The sequence below is a fragment of the Mauremys reevesii genome, linkage group 8 (assembly GCF_016161935.1).
Source record: "Mauremys reevesii isolate NIE-2019 linkage group 8, ASM1616193v1, whole genome shotgun sequence".
Classification (NCBI taxonomy): Eukaryota; Metazoa; Chordata; order Testudines; family Geoemydidae; genus Mauremys; species Mauremys reevesii.
The window spans coordinates 19,459,691-19,481,738 of record NC_052630.1 but is presented as its reverse complement, the minus strand read 5'-3'; the positions used below and the strand labels follow the sequence as shown (position 1 = coordinate 19,481,738).

Below are 22,048 nucleotides of genomic sequence, written 5' to 3'. Positions count from 1 at the left end.
TGGGGGGGGGGGGGGGATCAAGCTTTACCTGTATTTTTTTCATATTAAGACCACAACCTAAGTAGATCTTTGCCACCACCATTCATACTCTTTCCACAGCACCCAAATGCCCCTTCAACTCTGGTGAAAACCTGGCTTTGATCACACTCAAAACTAGATCAGGGAATCTGAGGTCAGTCTACATTTATTACCTATACCAGCATCTGTCCTGCCAGAGTGTGCCAGTAGAAGGGTCCCCTTTGGAATAAGAATGGCGGGGAGAGGGAGAGAAGAGTTGTTTGGTAATAAGGAAGGGTGTATAGCTCCTGACTGGGGGTAAAGTTGTACAACAGAGGGCCCACACAAGTTTTCCCACCCCAGTAAAGGCTTGTAGAGGCCCAGGCCTAGAACATAGTTCAGATGTTCTGCCTTAAGTTCGGGGAGGGCACAAGGTACCAAGTACTAATACAAATGAAAGACAATGCTTCCTGCAATAACCACAGAAGAGAAGTATTTGCAAAGTTTAGGCTCTAGCACCAAATTTCCTTTTTCACCCCAACTGAGTTTAAGTTTCCATTTTGGATAGGACACTGAACTGGTTGTGCGGAGTCCTATTCTCTGTGAGAGGCTCTATAGGCCATTGTATTACAATTACATGCGATATACAAAGCCCATCCACTCTGAAGAATTTGGACACCTGAAGTCTTCTAAAGTTCCATTCACAGGCATTTTTTTTCCTCTCAAACATGACCATGTTGTTCAGAAAATGAAAAGCCCCATTTCACATTTATTCAAGATGCATTTTTAGAGGTTGCCAACAGCACTAGTTTGATTCTTCTGGTGAATTTTATCTTCAGAAGCCCCCCAGCTGGTGTGCAACACAATGAAGCACAGAAAGATATTAAAGAAACCTCAGGTTTCTCCCAGCAATTTGTAAGTGGTGTTTTACAGTAAGGAAAGGAATAACTCAGCTCAAGATCTCCTTCAGTGTATCCCATTTCATGGTAGATTCTGGAATGTTATGTTGTAAATGGGAGAAACGATTAGGTTAGAAGTGTAGTCTAATGGTTAGAGCACGGTACTAGGGGTAAAGACTTGGATTTCTGATACAATTTCTCTGAGCAGGTTCCTAAAAACATATGAAGTCACCAAAATAGGCTTTCAACTTTTTATTATAAAAGATCAAGACATGTGCTAGCAGAATACTTAATCACATTCCATACTTGACGGCCTTCCCAGAGATTTTCTGCCCTTTTAAGCATGAAAACCGGGCATCTACTAACAGTCACCTGAACAATATTGTGGGTGAGAACTTTTTCAAGTTAAAACACAAAAGTGTCAGATTTTTCACCCACTCACAGCCCCTGCTTCTAAAGTCTCCCTGGGAAATAAGAGCTATGATTAAATCGGATATTATTCAGCTAGCTAAATTTAAACACTAGTTTCCAGAAATCTGCTAGAAGTTGGTCTCTAAGTACTCCTGGATAACTGACACTGAAGAGTTCTTTCCAGTTGTTTTAAATCAGGAACATCCTCTTTTCAAGACAGGCACTGATATAGTGACAAATTCGATTTGGCATCCAATGCTCAATAATTCTTCATACAGTAAACAAGCATGAAGTTATAAAACTTACTGACTGTCTCTCCTCTGATCCAAATCAAACTTTTTAAACTAAATCTCATGATAGCTGCCTTCCAGGAACTATACAAAAATTAAGTTCAGAGGCCCATATACATCTTACATACTTTTCTTCTCCTACCTTAACAAGTCATATTAGTATCACATCCAAACCCTTTTCTTAGCTCCTCCATGCAAGAGATATTTGATACCCTCCACCCCAATGCATGATCAGCAAGGACATGTGCTTCTTTCTGGATTTCTATCAATAGCAAAACAAGCTTCATGTTGAGCCTATCCACATTAGGCACTCTGGGTGCATGTGAATTCTACTAATGCTTTCCTCAGTTCTGGTATCATGATCAATCTTCATTAGCAGACTGTAGTCTCGTGTCAAATGGAATAAATAGTCCATTGCCAATCTAACCAAACTTGTATTTAGCAACTGCAGCTGTTTTTAGTACCAGGAACACACTGTAAAAGAAAAAAGTTTACAGGATTCTATCTTTCAGAGTAAATGCAGTTGAATACAAAGTCATATCAAGTTATACAGCAGCACTTGAATAGTTCAAGATTAATAAATTCACAGTTAAGCCAGAAACACAATAGGGTGCAGTAGGACATTGGTGAGGCAGCATACTACATACAATTGAGCTAACCCAAGCTGGACAGTGAACATTAAGCTTGTGTGTCACAAGTTTAATTCAGATTGGTCGATTTCTCTAAATTCTGCTGCTATCCAGGAAGCTACTGCCACCATCATTAAACAAAAGAATGGATTAATGATGAATACAGTAGATCATGTTATTTGTTGGCCCTTATGAATATAACATTTACTGTAGGACCAAGATAATTTTCTCTTTTGAAAAGCATTAGTAGAGAGCAATTAAAATACATTTTAATTTCCTTCTGCATAATGCTGCTATGAATTTGCCTACGCTCCAAGTCTCAGAATGAAACTTTTTGCTCCAAAAAAGTACCTCAGCCACCTATAATGGGAGCTTTCAGAGGACCTGAACAGTCAATTCAGACATGTTAAAAGGCAGGTCCTTTGACAGAGATGGGGTGAACAGTTGTGTGTGTTAAGATGCAGAAGTTTTTTGTTTTTTTTAAATAGCCCTATGAAGAGCATCACTTGAAAGTTTTATTTTAATCCCTAAAGCCAGAGCAAACTCCTATCCAACACAGAACTTCCTCAGTTTCTAGCTGGAAAAATATACAGATGCCCTCCTGGTTACGCAAACCCAGCTTACGCAAATCTGCACTTACGGAAAAAGTTCCACGAGCTAGAAATAGGAGGGTTTTTTTTTTTGGCGTAATGGGCGGGTATACGTTTCCGACTTATGCAAAATTTGAGTTACGCAAGGTGTTCGGGAACAGAACGCTTGCGTAAATTGAGGAGCATCTGTAAGTTGTTCAGCTGTAAATCAGTCCATGCTGTCAAGTTTTGAAAAAGCCATTATTCACTTCACAGAACAACTAACCTCTGCATTAATCTTTTTCTAGTACTAGCAAACTGTTAGAGAAACAAACAGTTCCACTGAAGAAACCAGTCACCTACAACTTTAATGCCAAATCTGCATAATTTGTCCTTAGCTCAATTTTTGGTTGTATTTTGGCACTTCTTAATTTTTAATCCACTTGAAATTTATTCACTCAATTCAATTTTTGCAGTTGTCTCATGACCTGCTTTTAAAGGACTAAAGTCCTTTTGGATCACTGTTCCAAAACCAGCCCTGAAAGCAGAGTTGCTGGCCAGAGTGTTCCTCCCTAATCCTAGATAATCATTTTGCATCATCCTTATCTCCGATTCTGATATGCTTTTAGCAGTCACTTAGTATAGCTGCTAGATGTTCTAGTAAAAAGCTGATGATCAGAAAGAAAACTTTTACTCCCTGTAAAGCCAGGTAGAATACCACAACCAGTTTTCCAGTGGTACAAGATCTGCATTTCTGACTCTGAAGGTTTGTAAACTGTAGGACTACAGAACTGTCTCTGGTTCTTTCCTCTAGTAGTGTTTTTGGTACCAAACCAGGACAGACTATCAGGGTCGTGGCCTGCTGGCCAGTGTAGTTTATGTTCCCTAATTTAATGCTGTGCAAGTGAATTAAGTGAGAGGATTTGCTAACTAGGAGCGAGTGGGAAGGTGCAATGATACAAGACCTTACGAGGCATCTTGGGATGGAGCAGGAGGATCCTGATTCTCAGGCTCTGGTGGAAGAGCTGGCACAGTTTCCTCTTTCTTTTGCGCAGCCAGGAACTCATGAATCGCTTTCTCTATCTGTGGCCTGAAGATGTGGTTTAGTTTTGGATCCACCACCTGAGAAATAATTCTGTCCACTCCAGCTTCCAGCATCCCTGACCTTGGGCAAAGACAAAGGAGTCATTCAGCTACTCTGAGCAACTTCCCTGCTACCCCCACTGGGAACTCTCCAGAGCCCTCATGTCAGCTGCAATTAGCATTAATATGGTGAGAGCTGCAACCCACTTGGTAGCTCCTTCAGGAGGGAGGCGTTCCAGTCGCCACACAGAAACCAGAACATTTCCACCTATCAACTTTTCTATTCCCCCCTGCAGTGTTCACAACTGACATCTGGTCTCCCAGGTACTGAAATGAAATACTGGATGGGAGCCACTTCGGGAGTGCTCATTCTGAAATGAGGTCAGAAGGAGCAAACAAAACATGCTTTGGCACAAACAAGGGAAACAAAACGTATGAGGAGGACAGAAGGTGAGAGGTTTTTTTTTCCCCCTTGGGCTAACACTCCAAATTGAGATGAGGCCTTCACCCCAGTGTCGTTACCATCACCTGCTCCTTGCAACAGTACCTACGCAGGTACTTTTGTACGAAAAAACCCACACAAATGCACACAGCACAAAAATAGAGTTTTTTGGAACTGAGGGATGGTAACTGAAGTGACTTATTGCTTTAGCGGCTGTGTCAGAATCTTGGACTGTTGGACACGGGCAGTCTGGCGGGTTTAAGTCATGTCTGCAAGAGACCAGGGGAGGGGAAACGGAGACATTGCCTAGCATTTGGAAAAACAGCCACCAGACTAAAACGGCAGTGAATGTTCATGAGAGAATATTCATGTTCATGACTGCATCCACTGCTTTTTCAGGTCATGGGGACATCAAATAAAGTCTAATATAGTTAGATGAATGTGTGTACTTGTACCCAATGATGGATGGGTACACGTACACATCTTGGCACATTTCAACTCTATCTTATTCTTGCAGCCTTCACAGTAACTTAAGTGAGTACTCTAAACCAGTGCTTCTCAGTGGTGGTCCGCAGACTGGAGCCGCGGCGACTTTCCTCATAAGAGCGTCGAATAGGATAATATGGCACTGGTCCCTGGCACATTGGGAAAAAATTGCCGGTCCCACATCAGATAGCTTGAGAAGCACTGCTCTAAACCCTTAATCCTTGTGTAGTCACTGCCTATACCAGTAGTTCATCTAACTGTGTTTAAAAGGGAGCAAAGCTCCCTGGTGTATAACAGTACAAATGCCATTTACTCTAGTGAAAAGAATAGTAAGGCTTCCTCTAGTACTCAGGGCCGGCTTTATGAACTGCGGGGCGCAATTCAAATACCCGGCGGCGGTCTGGGGCTTTGGCGGCACTTCGGCGGTGGGGGAATCCGCTCTGGGTCTTCTGCGGCACCGAAGGACCCCCTGCCGCCGAATAAAAAAATTAAAAAGGCACCTAAGGCGCGGGGCCCTCTTACGTGTGGGGCCCTATTCTGGGAATCGGGGGAATCGGCCTAAAGCCGGCCTTGCTAGTACTATTAATCCATTACTGTCAGTTTCTGATTGTTGGCTACACTTCTCTCTATGTTGTTGCTGTATTTTGCACACAAGCCCTTTCAAGCAATACTGTAAAATGCAAAAATCAGTACATCTAGTTAACTTCTACCCTGAGATCAGGGTAATTAGGGCAATCCTCACTGATTAGGCCAAGCAGTTTGTACGTGAAATAGACATCTGTAGTTTCTGCTACTTGCACTGAAATTCTAATTTTGCTTCCTGCAAGACACTTACTGCTGTATGTTTAGTTATTTTCCTTTTGAAATTAAAAGCCCCTGTCTCCAGTTCCCTGATTCTTCCCTACTCATGCCCTTGTCCTACTACCTATTTCCAGCCCCACCTTTACTGAGGTGCTACCTACACACCAGTTTCAGACACCAGTCTCAGGAGAAATCCACAAGTTCAAGCTTTTTTCCAGACTACGTGTGCATGTTTCTATAAAACTGAACATGGCCTCCCTGAAAACATTGGAGTTTATTCAACAAGTTTGCCAGTAGCACAAGTTACAGAGTAAACTGGAGTAGCAGTAGGAGTTAGTAAGCCTAGTACTCCATGGACGTGTGTTTTTGTTTGCATTTAATGCATTAAAAAAACGAAAAAACCCGACAACCAAAAAACCCTATGGCTTTAATGTCCTGTCTACTTGTGCCAACAGTGCCATCTGCTGGATGGAATCAGACGAGCCTGAATTTGATTACTGCCCACTAGTGGCTGGAGGTTTGCAAAAAACAGAAGAGACCTAATAAGAGATCCTTCTTTTGCTTAAGTGGTAAATGCCTGTTTTTGAAGCAGAAGACCACAAGTTCGGTTCCAAACCTCATACACAGCTTAGTTAGCAACCATGGTGTTAACTGTATGATGCAATGCTTTGGTAGAGAATGCTACACTTCAACAGCATATTCAATACTTCAACGGATGTTGACTGTATTATCCTACTCTGGGAAACTGCCTGTTCATCCTCAAGGAACACTGCTGTGATGCGAGTTAGGTCAATGCAGTTTGAGTTGATATAGTGAAATCTGGGAGGGCACAGATGACAAAGCAGGTTGAATTCAACCCTTAAAATTGTCCAAATGCACTTAGTCTTTTAGGGCAATGATATGTGACTATTACAGTTTTCATCTATCAAAAAACATTCCTATCAATTTACAGAATGCTGCTTACTTACTGAATCACACTCTGTCTCAGACCATTTCGTAACTGGTTTTTGTTCATTGTTGGGTTCCACTCCTGTTTGTCCAGATGGGTAGATACAAAGTTGTCCACTTTCTGCCTCAGATTTTGGTAGGCTGGCTTGAAAAAAAAATCCGGCTTAACTAAAAGATCTTGAAACAATTCCCTGCAAGAATCCTTCATAATACATCTTTTGTGGTCTATTACTGTTTTGTTTAACTGTCTTTTCTCCTTTATAGAGAGACAAGGTTGGTGAGGTAATATCTTGTATTGGACCAACTTCTGTTGGTGAGAGAGAGAGAGAAGCTTTCAAGCTACACAGAGCTCTTCTTCAGGTCTGGGGAAAGTACTCAGGGCTTGGCTACACTTGAAACTCCAAAACGCTGCTGCAGAAGCACTCCCGCAGCAGCGCTTTGAAGTGCGAGTGTGGTCGCAGTGCCAGCGTGGTCGCAGTGCCAGCGCTGGGAGAGCGCTCTCCCAGCGCTGCAGGTACTCCACCTCCCTGAGGGGATTAGCTTACAGCGCTAGGAGCCGCACTCCCAGCGGGGCACTGTTTACACTGGCGCTTTACAGCGCTGTAACTTGCTGCGCTCGGGGGGGGGGGTGTTTTTTCACCCCCCCCCCCCAGCGAGAAAGTTGCAGTGCTGTAAAGCGCCAGTGTAGCCAAGGCCTCAGTGTCACAGCTAAATACAATGTAGCACAGATTGTTTAGAAGTAAACACACACTGTAAGGGACCATTCAAGGTGAAGTGGCCTGTTCACACCTCTACAGTCAAAGGACAAAAAGGAGGCGTTATTAGATTGTTATAATAAGCCATAAATTCTGTGTCTTCATTAAGAAGATGATTTTTAGTGTCTAGCAAAGTTATCACTCACCCTGTGAGGGTGATAAAACAGTGGGGATTGCACCCAATTCCTGCAAGAGGACTTTGACTGATGGAAGTCCTGACCAGTGGCAGTTTTCATCCAAGTGAAGACCAGCCCTGTAGCTTTGGTGTCCCCTACTCCTGCACCACAGTCAGAAATTACTTAGGGAATAGTGACTTTTACTGAATTACCAATATTGCTTTCTATGGTCTCTCAGGAAGGCCCTGGCCACAGAAATTGGAAGGGCATACGCAGGGGTCAGAAAAAACACAAAGGGGGGGGAAAACCTTGTCCCCTCACAGGATAGACAATGGCACAATAATGGAAAACTGAAAAACTTCATATTCTCCTCCGTATCATCTTCTGGACTCCATGAACCACTCATAATTATAGTTTAGGTCACTCTTCTTGACTGCAGCAGCTGGGGCCCAGAGGACAACGTCTGCAGCACCAAGACACGAGAATGCCCACAAAATCCTGAGGCAAGGCAGGCCTGTGCCCTGGGCTAGTGCTGTGCATGCTCCCTCCTCCCCACAAATGGAACCGGGTTAGAGACGGAACCAGGCTCCCCAAAATAAAGTTAGAACCTACAATGAAGTGGGTGGCTGAAGCAGAACCCCTTTCAGGATGGCATCTGGAAACTAGGGGACGGGGTCAGACAAGAGACCAGAACTTGGGGATTGCTGTTTGAGAGAGGAAGGTGAGGAGATACACAGTTCCTGGTACCCATGTCGGCCAAGCAGCCCAGGCCAAAGCTGGGGCAATCAAGTAGTGAGACCAGGGGTCTTGGGTGGGGAGAAGTCCCTACCATCCTGTTGCCCATGTCAGCAAGGCAGTCCCAGCAGAGCCGCTGGAGCCTGAGCAAGGGCCAGACCTAGTTCCCGGTGCGACAAAGGCTTAGCAGGGTCAGAGGACGCCCAGGCGACTAGGTTCCGAGAAGCAGGAGGGTACCCGGCTGAGCCTGGCCCGGGTGCTCCCGGGGTAGGGGGAAACCAGACCCAGTGCCCAGATGTCCCCGTCGGAAGACCCCTCCCCGGCAAGCAGCCGGGCGATGCGCTGGTGGGGCCGGGCCCCTGCAGCGGTACCTTGGTGTCCACGTCGGCCAGGCAGTCCCGGCGGAAGCCGTCGAAGAGGCCGCGGCTCTTGAGTTGCTCCACGATGAGCGCGATGAGCTGCGCGTCCCCGGGGGGCAGCGAGGCCGGGTCGGTGGCGCCAGGCCCCGCCCCAGCAGCCGCGCCCCCGGCCCCCGCCGCGCCCCCGGCTCCAGTGACGCCGCCTCCCCCGCCTGAGGCAGCTCCGCCGGCGCCGCCGCTCTCCGACATGCCCCACACCTGGTACCCGGCGCAGCCGGGACCCCGCAGCCGCCGCTCCCCGCTCACCCGGTGCCACCGGCACCGCTGCCGTCGCCGACGGCGCGCCACATTCTGCGTAGATCCGTTCCACTGCATCATGGGAACGGAAGTCTTTCCGCGAGCGCGCCTCTTATAGGACTTGAGCCATTGAGCGGCGTAAAGAAACTACAGCTCCCAGCGTGCACCGCGGCGCTAGCCCGGAAGGCCGTGGGGCGCGGCGGGCTGGGCAATGCATTCTGGGAATTGTCGTTTTTGTGACTCCATGTGCGCGGAGGGTTCGTCAGCTCCCGGCCCCTGCCTGCGCCCGCCCGCCCGCAGGGGGAAGGGAAGGGAAGGGCCGCGCGCGCGGGCCGGGCTCAGCTCCGAGGAGCTGCCTGGGTTCTGCTCCTGGAGACCCGGCTCAGGTATTTATACGGCCCCTGTCACGGCAGCGCTCGAGCGCCGCCCGCTCGTGTCGCTCCCTCGGGGCCCCGTGCTGCTCCAGGGACTCCTCGGCTCAGGCAGGAAGCCTGTGACGGAGCGGGGCCGCCTCCCTTCCACTGCCGCCGGGCCCGCCCCACCTCTGCAGGCCCGGCTCCCGCCCCCCGTGCACGCTGTGCCGGCAGATGTGACTGAACGGCCCCGCTGACCCCCGTGCAATGTGCCCGACACATTCCGAGAGTTGTGCTGAGCCAGGCTGATTGCCGGCAACCCCAGAAACTTTACCGGTCACCGCCCGGTACCGTCCCCCCAGTAAACTAGGATGGAGTGTATGTAATACACGTATGTGGCCACCGGGGGAGGCTGTGTCCTTGGCAATCGCCCTCTGTTGAACTGCCTCAAAGTTGACAAGAAGGCAGCAGGATTGCGGTGTTGAGATTGTTTTTGATCATGCATTAAAATATTTGGGATAAAGAATAATTTTCTTTAAGAATCGATTGTTGTTTCACTGGCCTTAAATGAAACATGCAGATCCTTTGATCACTGGATGTCCATCTAGTTTCCCTGTTTCCTGACAGTGCCCCAGAATTCTCTGAAGAAACATGCCAATTTGTAATTTATTTTAGTACACTCCTCAGTGACTCAGAGAGGTAATCCCCTGCCTCCTAACAGCAATAACACAGTCTACTTTCCTCTGATACGTCTATCTAATAGTGGAAGACTCCCCATCACTAAGTGCTATAGTCATTGATACCATCTACATCAAGATCTAATAGTTCCTGCATTTAAGGTGCAACCCTAATAATCAAAACTATTTTTGTAGGTTTAGTTTTAGGGGCAAATTTTGTTCTCAAGAACACTAATGTAAATCCAGAGTAAATTTATTAACTTTAATGAAGTTACTCTGGATTTACATTAGGGCTGTCAAGCAATTAAAAAAAAATCTGCGATTAAAAAAAATGAATAGTGCGATTAACCACACTGTTAAAGAATAATAGAATATCATTTATTTAAATATTTTTACATTTTCAAATGTAAATATTTCTACATTTTCAAATATATTGATTTAAATTACAACGCAGAATACGAAGTGTACGGTCCTCACTTTATATTTTTGATTACAAATATTTGTACTGTAAAAAACAAAAGAAATAGTATATTTCAATTCACCTAATATAAGTACTGTAGTGCAATTTCTTTATCATGAAAGTTGAACTTACAAATGTATAATTAGGTACAAAAAATAACTGCATTAAAAAATAAAACAATGTAAAACGTTAGAGCCTACAAGTCCGCTCGGTCCTACTTCAGCCAGTCGCCCAGACAAACAAGTTTGGTTACAATTTGCAGGAGATAATGCCACCTGCTTCTTGTTTACAATGAGACATTCACATGACACTGTTGTAGTCAACGTTACAAGATATTTACGTTCCAGATGCGCTAGAGCAGGGGTAGGCAAACTATGGCATGCGTGCCGAAGGCGGCACATGAGGTGATTTTCAGTTGCACTCACACTGTCCGGGTCCTGGCCACCAGTTTGGGAGGCTCTGCATTTTAATTTAGTTTTAAATGAAGCTTCTTAAACATTTTAAAAACCTTATTTACTTTACATACAACTATAGTTTAGTTATATATTATAGACTTATAGAAAGGCACCTCCTAAAAACGTTAAAATTTATTACTGGCACGCAAAATCTTAAATTAGAGTGAATAAATGAAGACTCGGCACACCACTGCTGAAAGGTTGCCAACCGCTGCGCTAAAGATTCATGTGTCCCTTCATGCTTAAACCACCATTCCAGAGCCTGACGACGGGTTCTGCTCGATTACGATCCAAAGCAGAGTGGACCAACGCATGTTCATTTTCGTCATCTGAGCCACCAGCAGAAGGTTGATTTTCTTTTTTTGTTGGTTCGGGTTCTGTAGTTTCCACATCTGAGTGTTGCTCTTTTCAGACATCTGAAAGCATGCTCCACACCTCATCCCTCTCAGATTTTGGAAGGCACTTCAGATTCTTAAACCTTGGGTTGAGTGCTATATCTCTACTTTGGAAATCTCACATTAGTACCTTCAGGGGACATACAGGTCTCCCGCAAGGAGTTCAGTCACAAATTTAATTAACACTTTTTTTTTTTTTAAATAAGCATTATCAGCATGGAAGCATGTCCTCTGGAATGGTGTCCGAAGCATGAAGGGGCATATGAATGTTTAGCATACCTGACCCATAAATACATTGCAACATCGGCTACAAAAGTGCCATGCGAATGCCTGTTCTCACTTTCAGGTAACATTGTAAATAAGCAGTCAGCAGTATCTCCCATAAATGTAAACAAACTTGTTCGTCTTAGCGATTGGCTGAACAAGAAGTAGGACTGAGTGGACTTGTAGGCTCTAAAATTTTACATTGCTTTGTTTTTGAGTGCAGTTATGTAACAAAAAATCTACATTTGTAAGTTACACTTTCAGGATAAAGAGATTGCACTACAGTACTTGTATGAGGTGAATGGAAAAATACTATTTCTTTTATCATTTTTAGTGCAAATATTTGTAAACAAAAATAAGTGAGCACTGTACACTTTGTACTCTGTGTTGTAATTGAAATCAATATATTTGAAAATGTAGAAAAACATCCAAAAATATTTAATACATTTCAGCTGGTATTCTATTGTTTAACAGTGCAATTAATCACAATTTTTTTAATTGCAGTTAATATTTTTTAGTTAATCGCGTGAGTTAACTGCAGTTAAACGACAGCCCTAATTTACATTAGTGTAAATAGCCACAGAATTTGGTTCACTTACCTCTATTGGCAAGAGGAAGTTCATTGAGCCATTCATTCCTATGGCTTCTCTGCTTAGAGTGTAAGTATGGGCTGATGTGGACACTTGTCTGCTGGGAACTGGACTGAAACCACCACCAGCATTTATCATACCTGTCTACCTACCAATATTTTTGTGAGTCATCCACTTCTATGTTGTGCTGTCTTTCAGGATGATTTATTCATCCTGCTGCTTGGCCATGTTGTATGCAAGATATGTAAAGAGTTACCTACAGCCTGTTACCTCTGGATCACAAAGGGTCTGGTTCCAAGTCAGCCTAGCATTAACATACAGGACATACACATGCACAGTGAGTCTGACTACTTGATTGTCTGACCAATCTAAATTCTGCTTTACTGCCAGCGCACCAAACTTGGTGACTAGCATATCTCAGTTAACAAGACTGTTGAACCACTGTCTCTCCTGAACCTGGTCAGGACTTCTGCTACCAAAAAGACTTAAAGGAAGGTGTCTGTGAATCAATCCCCCTGCACACATACACCCCAAAAGAGAACATACCTGTCCAGTGTCTCTCTCATATAAGTACTTTCCTAAAGCTACAGCAAAACAAGGGAGCAAATTCAGGGGAGACAAATTCATCCCTGTCTTAGCTCCTTTGACTTCTATAGTTACATTAGGGCTGAATTTGACTTAGTGGTATATTCCCATCTCAAAAATGGGATGGCTAGATGAGTATGATTCTTACAATGATGCCCTCATCCCAAGTACACTGTAGGGGAGTAGCCACGCATCCATGTCTTTCTGTGTGTTGCAGCAGGTGTTGAAAGGGGGGGGACACACACAAATTCTGCATGCAATGCATTGTCCTTTTCACCTGATTAAAATTCAGCAGCTCTGAGAAGCAGCATAAGCTGTCCCACGCCATCTGGCAGCTATGAGGAGGAAAAAAAAGCCAATGTTTATAGGCACTGAGATGTACATTGGAAAGTGTGTTTATTACAGCGTATTGCATAGTATACAATGTTCCGTATTATAAGCAGGGAATCTGTGACACATGAGAACTGTCCTACCTAAGCAGAAAATGATCCATCTAATCTGGTATCTTGTCTCTGACATTGGTCAAGGCTGGGTTTTTCAAACTGAGGTGTAAAATTCCCCACAAGGCATTTAATCATGCAAAATTATCTCATAGGGTGACATTTCTTCCTGACTACCACTAGCAATCCGCTTCCCACTGCCACTAGTGATCAGCTTGTGCTTTGAAGTGGGAGGTTTGAGATCCCTTGTAATTTTGTTACAGCTCCTACATCTGTAAGTCTATCCTTATTCATATAAACATATCAGCCTCTTTTTTAAAAGTTACTAAGCTATTTGCCATAATATCCTGCTGCAGTGAGTTCCACAGCAATAGGTTAAGGTTATACCAACCTTAAGGCAATGCACTATAAACACCACCATCTTCACCACATATGGCAGTAATAAAGCATACTTTGTTGTTCAGTATCAAAAGACTGCCTATTTCTGCCAGTGAATATTGCCATACCTGCACTATATGTTCGTTTGGACAATGCATATATGGGTATGTGACTTTAGTTCTGTGTTCTGGGATGTGTGTGTTTTTTCTTCGGCTTGTTTCCTCCAATAATCTTTTCACTTCACTGCTGGAGTTGGTTTCAGACCACTGGATCTCAGTGTCATACAATATCCAGCCAGGCTGGCGCATGTAGAAGTTCACTCCTCCTGCCTTTAAAAGGCTCTGTGCTGCTAGAGGCATCATCTCTCAGGTCAGGAAAAACTCAGGTTACTGCCACTCATGATCATTTAAGGAAAACATGATGTTCTTTGCAAGGAGGGTAGGGAATCAGATGTGAATCTTGGGGTCCAACTCCTGGACAAATTTCAGTTTGGGGAACTTACGTTCTGCCTTCCTAAATTCTCCCTATATTTTCATTTGGGTAAAATGTTCTTTTTCACTCCCTGTCCCACACTGCCGAGTAGTGTTTCTGAGTGTTGTTAAACAATATTCCTCCCAAGAATTGACTGATTGCTGTGGTTGTTGAAGTGATCTGTGTATGGGACAAATTCTGAGTCCCTCATGCAGTGGGAGTAGACTCCAGGCACAGCTGTGTGGCCTGGCTGGGCTCTGCTCCAACAGAACACTAGTGGCATCCTGAGGTGGGAAGCCTTGTTCTTAGGGACTGCTGCATTTCCCTGCAGCCACCCAGTTCACCCCCCCGGCTGCCACGTATACAATGGAGGATGGAGGAATGACTGTGAGGCAGGGCAGAATCTCCCCAGCGTTCCTGGACAGGGGTCTCCCTGAGATGTCAGCCAAGAAAGGATCTGGCTGAACTAGATAATGGGCAGTGATTAAAAGGGAGGAAGAGCCCTTTGACTTCCTCAAATCTCACCCCACCCAACTAAGTTTTGGAGATGGGAGCTCCTAAAAGCTCCTGCCCAACCCAGGTATTTCCTGAACACAGGCCTCTCTGAGGGTACTGCTGGCCCCAGGCAGCAGGAACACCTACGGTCCTTGTGTAAGTGAAAGAGAGTAATGGATCCAAGGAGGCCTAGTCAGGGCTGAGGAGCAATGTAAATGGCTTTCCTGGGATCCAGTTGGACCAGCCTGACTATCCCCAGGATTAGTCAGGCTGGTGCAGAGTTCCTTTCCCCAGCTCCTAGGGCTTGTCTTGTCCTTGGTACATTATGTCAGGGTCCCTTGAGGTGGATGGCGTTGCTTAGAATAAATGTAAGACTATGATAATTGTCTCACTAGAGGGCACCACAGTGATGTGCTCGGTTATTTGGGGATGGAGTTTCCACTAAGCAAACCAAAGCTTCCTGATTTTGCTTGCGACAAGTTGCCAGTGGGAGCAGTACATCCTGTCATTACCCGTCATGCTGTGAGGCAGCGATGTTATTAATCGATTAACGTCAGTAGTGAACAAGCAAAGGAAGCCAGAGAGACATCTCTGAGCCTGCATAAAACGTGGCTATTTAGGCAGCATCAGGCAGGGAACTCAGTGAAAGGCAATCTTCTGTAGGAGCCCACGGCTCCTTTCTGCTCTGGGGAGGGCCTGATCTGTGCTCCTGGCTGGAGTGCTGTGAGTCAGCACGCGAGGCCAACCCCTGAAGGTGAGGGTAGAGCAGCAACAAGGGTCCATTGAGCAGGGCCGGAGAGTCCAGTCTGGGATTTACTTGGGATTGTCACAAGTGAAAATTCTTCCAGATTAACAAATGACTCAAAAGGCTGTGGGAGGCCATTGTGTCCTTCCGACCAGAGAGCAGGCCCCTGGGACATCTCCCACCTCCATCTCCCACTGCAGTTTTTTGCCCGTGCTAAAAGTCCTCTCGCTTCCCTCATCAGGATACCACGTGTAGAGCCGACCTGCTAATGGCAATGGTATGGGCAAGCAGTGCAAATGCTAGCTTGTTAGTGAAGGGTTATATGACACAGAGGTCCATTGGTGCCAACTGGCAAAGGGTTCACTGTTCTTTACAAGCAACTCCTGTCTCGGACCTGACAAACTCACTACGGCTAATACACCACTTTCATGGTATCGATCCATAAAGGGTAGCATATGTGGCCTCTACTGAAAGCTTGTAACTTATTAATACTCATAACCATTGTGAGATGTGTGTATGGGTAATATTTAAGGAATAATGTAACTATACTGAAAATTATGCCTTATGGACTTGGAGGAAAAGTTAGTCACCAGAGAATTGTGTGTCTTGGTGGTGGCCCATTCAAGCAGAAGGGAGTTGTCACCCCTTCTTGGTTAGCTGGTGATGCAAGGCTCCATTGTCTACCTTTGCAGCAGCTCTAAACAGTCAATGGAAAACTGTCAAAGACAAATGTAAACAATCAAAACAAGTTGGAGGTAAAAAGGGAACATTATAACAGATGGGGGATCAATCACTCTGCCTGGGAATAAGGACAAATGATTGATGCAGTGTAGCGCAGGGTGGAGAAAGACACTCTGCATCCATTCACTGAGCAGACATAGCTTCATAGAGTTTAAGACCAGAAGGTACCATCATGAGCATCTAGTCTGTCCTCCTGCACATTGCAGGCCATAGAACCTTGCTCACCCACTCCTGTAACACAGTGGTCTCCAAAGTGGGGTGCGTGCACCCCAGGGGGTGCGCAAGACGATCCATTAGGGGGCATGGCAGGAGGAGCGCTGCCGGGGGGAGAAGGGGATGGCCGGAGGAGGGAGGGAGTGGGGAAGCTGCCCCCCCGCCCCGCAAGCAGGGCTACCTGGAACGCAGGGGCTTTAGGGGCTGTAGGGCCCTGGGCTAAGGGGGCCCTGGCCTGCAGCTCTAAAGCCCCTTTCAGAATGCGGCCCTGAGTTCTCTGGCCCATGGAGGAGCAGGAGCAGCCGCACAGCCAGCGGCCGGAAAGAAGCGGCGCTTTCCCCTTCAAAGCGTTGGCTGTGCAGCTGCCCCTGCTCCTCCTGAGTCCTCTGGCCCGTGCTTGCAGGGCCGCATTCCGAAAGGGGCTTTAGAGCTGCAGGGCCCCGGAGCCCTCTTAGCCCAGGGCCCTGCAGCCCCTAAAGCCCCTGTGTTCTGGGTGGCCCTGCCCAGGGAGGGTGGGATAGTTCCCAGAATCGTGGCCATGGGGGCGGTGCCGCGCTGCGCAGAGCCACCTGCACACCTCCTGCACCAAACAGGAGCTGCCCCAGGTAAGTGCTCTGCACCTCCTGCCTGCCCCAGCCCTGAGCCTCCTCCAGCACTCCACCACGAACACCCTCCCGCACCCTAACTCCCTCCCAGACCCCTCACCCCCACCCTGAGTGCCCTCCTGCACCCTAACTCCCTCCCAGACCCCGCACCCCAACCCTGAGCGCTCTCCCACACCCTAACCCTAATCCAGACCTTGGAATCGCTGTATCACAAAGTATTAAACAAAGATTTTCAGAAATAATGAAGCATATTCAATCACATTGCTCTCACTAAAAGATATTATTAATAATAAAAATTTTTGTGAGAGCAAAAAGGTTTTTTGTACTGTTAAATAAAATACAATACAAAATTATTTTCAAAATATTGTTTATTTCATCTTTATCTCATCCTTTTTTAATTTCTTTTTTTTGTATGTTTTATAATGTACATAATAGTATAGTAGTACATGCATATAATTTATACATAAATATACATATATTGGGGGTGCATGCTCAAAAATTTTTTACTGATAGGGGTGCGCAATCAAAAAAGTTTGGAGACCACTGCTGTAATAGACCCCTAACCTCTGGGTGAGTTACTGAAGTCCTCAAATCATGATTTAAAGACTTCAAGTTACAGAGACTCCACCATGTACGCTAGTTTAAAGCTCCAAGTGAGACATGCCATGTTGCAGAGGAAGGTGAAAAACCCCCAGAGTCTCTGCCAATCTGACCTGAGGGGAAATTCCTTCATGACTCCAATATGACAGTCTGTTGGAGCCTGAGCATTTCGACAGGACCTAATAGCCAGATTCTGGGAAAGAATTATCTGTAGTAACTCAAAGACCTTCCCATCTTGTGTCCCATCACTGGTCATTGGGAATATTTGCTACTAGCAGTCACAGATCGGCTACATGCAGTTGTAGGCAGTTTCGTTATACTATCCCCTCCATAAACTTACCAAGTTCAGTCTTAAAGTCAGTTAGGTGTTTTAGCCCCAGAACTCCCCTTGGAAGGCAGTTCCAGACCTTCAGTCCTCTGATGGTTAGAAACCATCCTCTAATTTCAAGCCTAAACTTGTTGATGGTCAGTTTATAACCATTTGTTCTTGTGTAAGCATTAGCACCTAACTAAATAACACCTCTCCCTCCCTGGTATTTATTCCTCTGAACTATTTATAGACAGTAATCATATCACCCCTCAACCTTTGTTTGATTAGGCTAAACAAGCCAAGGTCTTTGAGTCTCTTCTCATAAGGTAGGTTTTCCATTCCTCTGGTCATCCTAGTAGCCCTCTTCTGCACCTGTTCCAGTCTGAATTCATCTTTCTCAAACATGGGAGACCAGAACTGCACACAATATTCCAGATGAGGTCTCACCAGTGCCTTGTGTAATGGCAATAACACTTCGCTATCTCTGTTGGAATTACCTTGCCTGATGCATCCTAGGACTACAGTAGCCTTTTCACGGCCGCATCACATTGGCAGCTTATAGTTATCCTGTGATCAACCAATGCACTCAGATATTTCTCCTTCTCTTTTGCTTCCAGCTGATACATTGAGTATGGGTGTTTCATAAAGATTGGATCCTGGCTGGTTTTTGGAGAACCAGCGAGCTTTGCAATGGACTGAACTTTGGGGGGAGAAAAAACCTACTTGTTAGATAGGAAAGATAACTATTAATAAGTGTAGACCTGAGTTTGCAATTTATGACTTTGTTTTATATTGCAGCTGTTTGTTTTGATCACTCTCTTGTTTCTAGTGGAATCTCCAAACCATACTTTGTTTCATTATAAGTGATCAAAAGTGCTGGATTGGCGATTTAAGGTAAAACTGGGGTCCCCTTTTCCATTGGGAACAGAGGATCTGGGATTTCTGTGAGTAGCCAGTGTAAGGAAGGAAACGCTTCAGGGGGACTGAGGTGCACCTCTTGTTAACCTGCCAGGTAAAGAGAGGGCTGGCGTAGCCTGGAGGGGAGTGCTTGAGTGGCTGACAGGCTGGTAATTTGGTGACTCGTGGTCCTGGGTACCCCAAGAACTGTTATAGGTTGCCAACATCATCACTGGACCATGCAAACAGGTTTGTTATTTGTAGACTTGTGGTGCTAGATGCTGTGGCTTATGTCTAAATATGGGACAATAAAGTGATGTTTAGTGTTGCAGAACAGCACTGAGCTGTGAGGAAGGTGTGCATTCTAGTTGTTAGTTCAGCAGACTAGGAGTCTTGGGTTCTCTTCCTGAGTCTGTGATTGACTTGCTGTGTGATTCCTAGTCAAGCCATCCAGCCTCTCTGTACCTCACAAACTCCATCTGTAAAATGGGTACAATAATAATACCGGCTTCACTGAGTTCTTATGGGGCTTAATTAACTAGCAGATCTCTAGCTGAAAGGCACTGTAAAAAGGGCTTTCAGCCATAAAGAGTTTTATCAAATCTAGCTGGACACATTATCCATTGCCACAGTACATAGGCAGACACATTAGTTGTGGTAAACAACCCCTGGAATAGGTTTATATAAAACAATGTAGGCCCCCATAGGGAGAATTCCTCACCTCTTCTATCAGGCTCAAGCTGCAGAAGGCACCAGCATTGTGAACTCAGTCCCTCATGCATTCATGCCCCAGAAGGAACAATATTTATATTTTGTCCAGTGTGCCAAAGGTTGCCAATCCCTGATTTACAGCATCACCCCCTTCTTTCAGGTGTCCTGCCCTTTCAACCTTTCTCCCCATTGAGGAGCTTAGCCAGACACAACAGCTGTTAACTAGCATTTCTTTCAAAGAAAATTCTAATGTAATAGGAAAAGGCTACTCTCCACTACAACTACATGCAAAGAAGAGTCCATTGCTGTTCAATTTTTTTTTGTTTTGTTTTAAAGACATCTCCTCTGAACAGAAGGGTTTGAGGCCTGGGGGTGGGGGTAAGAGGTCCTGTCTCCCATCCTCCTGGGGGCTCTAGGGAAGTGAATTATTGTCCTTTCCTTTCCCTGTCACTAAGCCAAGCTATCAATGGCCAAGCCACACCCTCCTTCTGCCTTAAACACCCTCTCAGTGAGACGCTTGCAGGCACAGAGCTTCAGTTAATACTGCTTCAGTGCTTATATCCATTTACTCAGCAAATTTGAGCTCTCTATAGTAATAAAAGTTGTCACTGCAGCTTTCCTTTAGCAAAGACCCCCATGACAATGAGAGGAGGAAGAGAGTCACCTCCTTATGTATGCAGGGATGGGTAGGATTTCCTTTTCCATCACTTGCTCTTTCCTGGGTTACCTCCTCTGATCAGATCCCAGAGGCAGGAGCAGTCTCTGCATGCTCGGCTATGATATTTCTTCAGGGGATGGTGTGTTTATTTTAATAAAAAATGATTTCAAATGAAAGGCCCTGATCATCAGAATTCTCTGGGGGAAACTTTCTCACTAAGGGTGGTGGGGTGGGGGAGACAGGAAAACAAACCCTTCTGGGTTTGCCCCACAGCTCCCCATGTCAGTGATAAAAGAGTCTCGATTTGCATGGAAGGGAAATAGTTGGCAGATTTCTCTTCACTGTCCTGACAACCTTTGGCCATGAAATTAAAAAGCCAGTTATTGAGTTTAGTTGCTAATAGCTTTGTCCTTGCCAATGATTAGACAGAAATCTGGAATAGGTGGCTTTAGCCAGGCATGGTATGTGCTGAAATGCAGGCTGAATTACAATAGGGAGCCATTGCAGAGGAAGGAGGGGTGTGCGCGCGCACACACACACAATCTGCATGAACAAAATGATTGAACTCTGGCAATTTCAACTGAAACATTCCAGCATTGTAGCAGCAATGCTGATTTCTCTGATAGACTTGGCTGCAAAGCATTACACAGAGGTTATTTCCCATTCCCTGTGCACTCTGGTTTGGAAGGGGGAGTTGGACATGGATGTATTTGGAAAAATCAGATGACAACACTGTAACAGTAAATCACAAACTGTGTCAGTAATTTGGGGGTAATGGTGGGGAGCAGAGATTGCCTGGGACAGTTCTGGAATTGCAGACATTCCCAGCACACAGACACACATGCTCCTGCATCCATCGAAATTTAAAGAAAATGAATTCAGACTTGAGCTCTGGGTGCTTCAGGAGGTCTCTGATCTTCACTTCTTCAAAGCTGTGTCTCAGGGAGGGGTTTGGTGGAGAGATTATTGAGGAATTCGGGTAACACAACAGAAGATATTTTATTTAAAGAGACACTATCAGGTCAGATTTGCCTCCACACAGGTTTTGTGAAACACACTAGGATAGGTCTGTATTCCCATTTTTGAACATGAATTTTGTAACTGCAACCTAGTTTATTCAGACTAGAATTGGGCCCCACTTTTCAGGGTTTTAGCATGATTCAGGAGCTCAGCTAAAACATTATTCTGTCCCTTTTATACAGCAAGACAGAGCTGTTTTTTAACAGTACTGGGGGACAGCTGTTTTGTAACCCTGTCCTCCTTCAGCTTGGTAGCAATTGCAGTGTAGAGCAGAAACCTGCAGAGCTGAGCAAATTTGTGTATGTGTGTTGGTTTTGCCTATCAGATAGAGTTCCCAATATGTGATCACTGTTTAATCCTATGCATCCAAACTCATATATCTAACTGGTCAATGCAGCATCCATTGTGTGTTTGGATGGAGGTGGGGGTGGGGGTGGGAGGGGTGGTCAGTGCTGTAGTCAGCTTTCTTTGGCAGCCAGGGGAAGTGCTGGAGTTTTTACTTCCTGTAGATTTACAGAATGAACAGCTTGGCTGCACAGGTGGCAAATTATCGCAACAGTTGAGAAGTACAAGGAATGTTTGCCCAGCCCATAATTCTCTTCTGAAGAATGTACAGTGTGTACTAAGCCTGCCAGCCTTTCAAAAAGATCCTAAACCCAGGGAGAAAATGTATATTCCCTGTTCATTTGTCATTCATGTTGTGCAACATATTATCCAGGCAGCATATGCTATGTGTACATGACACCTTCTGAATTGGCCTCAATTCATAATACAAACACTTACGCATGTGTGTAACTTTACTTGTGTGAATTATCCCATAGATTTCAGTGGGCCTGCTCATGTGAGTAAATTTACACATATGTTTCAGTGTTTGCAAGAGTGGCCCCCTCTATCTTTTTAAATATTATTTTTTATACTAATGCATACAACTGCCTGGGTGTTGCCATAATAAACACTTTACATATACCTTAGGTAGATATTTGAATAGTATACACATTTTTATAATTGTGTTGTAGTCTAACTGTTCTTTGGTGTGTGTTGCTGGCAACTGGAACAAGTTGGTTCTATGGACTGCATCATTAAGTGTCTATGGAGACTATATTTGTGAGGCAGCACTGATGTGGATGTTACAAAGGAGACTTGCTGTGCTCTCAAATTGAAATTTCAC

The 22,048-nt window shown here is 45.1% G+C and overlaps 2 protein-coding genes and 1 long non-coding RNA gene across 7 annotated transcripts in view; 2 read left to right on the top strand and 1 right to left on the bottom strand.

Moving 5' to 3' along the window:
• The window catches only part of LOC120370144, a 146,010-nt gene extending 145,848 nt beyond the window's left edge, over positions 1 to 162 (top strand). The window contains exon 7 of the long non-coding RNA XR_005583643.1: positions 100 to 162. This is a non-coding gene — a long non-coding RNA (uncharacterized LOC120370144). The remainder of the gene's footprint in view (positions 1 to 99) is intronic.
• A 971-nt stretch (positions 163 to 1,133) lies between these two features.
• Positions 1,134 to 8,910, bottom strand: BOD1 (biorientation of chromosomes in cell division 1). 2 transcript variants are annotated; one of them, XM_039484371.1, is made up of 4 exons: positions 8,533 to 8,910; positions 6,576 to 6,700; positions 3,766 to 3,960; positions 1,134 to 2,071 (listed from the first exon to the last, which is right to left on the bottom strand). In XM_039484371.1, the coding sequence occupies exons 1-4, from the start codon at positions 8,896 to 8,898 to the stop codon at positions 2,020 to 2,022; spliced, it is 738 nt and encodes a 245-aa protein (XP_039340305.1). In that variant the 5' UTR covers positions 8,899 to 8,910; the 3' UTR covers positions 1,134 to 2,019. The 2 variants fall into 2 exon arrangements, with proteins under 2 accessions (XP_039340305.1, XP_039340306.1); XM_039484372.1 differs by having other exon boundaries at positions 3,761 to 3,960; positions 8,533 to 8,909.
• CPEB4 (cytoplasmic polyadenylation element binding protein 4) overlaps positions 4,187 to 22,048 on the top strand; it is a 205,063-nt gene continuing 187,201 nt past the window's right edge. Inside the window, exon 1 of one of the 4 annotated variants that reach the window (XM_039484365.1) lies at positions 4,187 to 4,328. The gene's annotated coding sequence lies outside the window, so the exon portion shown is untranslated. Of the gene's footprint in view, positions 4,329 to 9,054; positions 9,204 to 22,048 lie in introns of those variants that run through there. The other 3 variants (XM_039484367.1, XM_039484363.1, XM_039484364.1) reach the window with 3 other exon arrangements.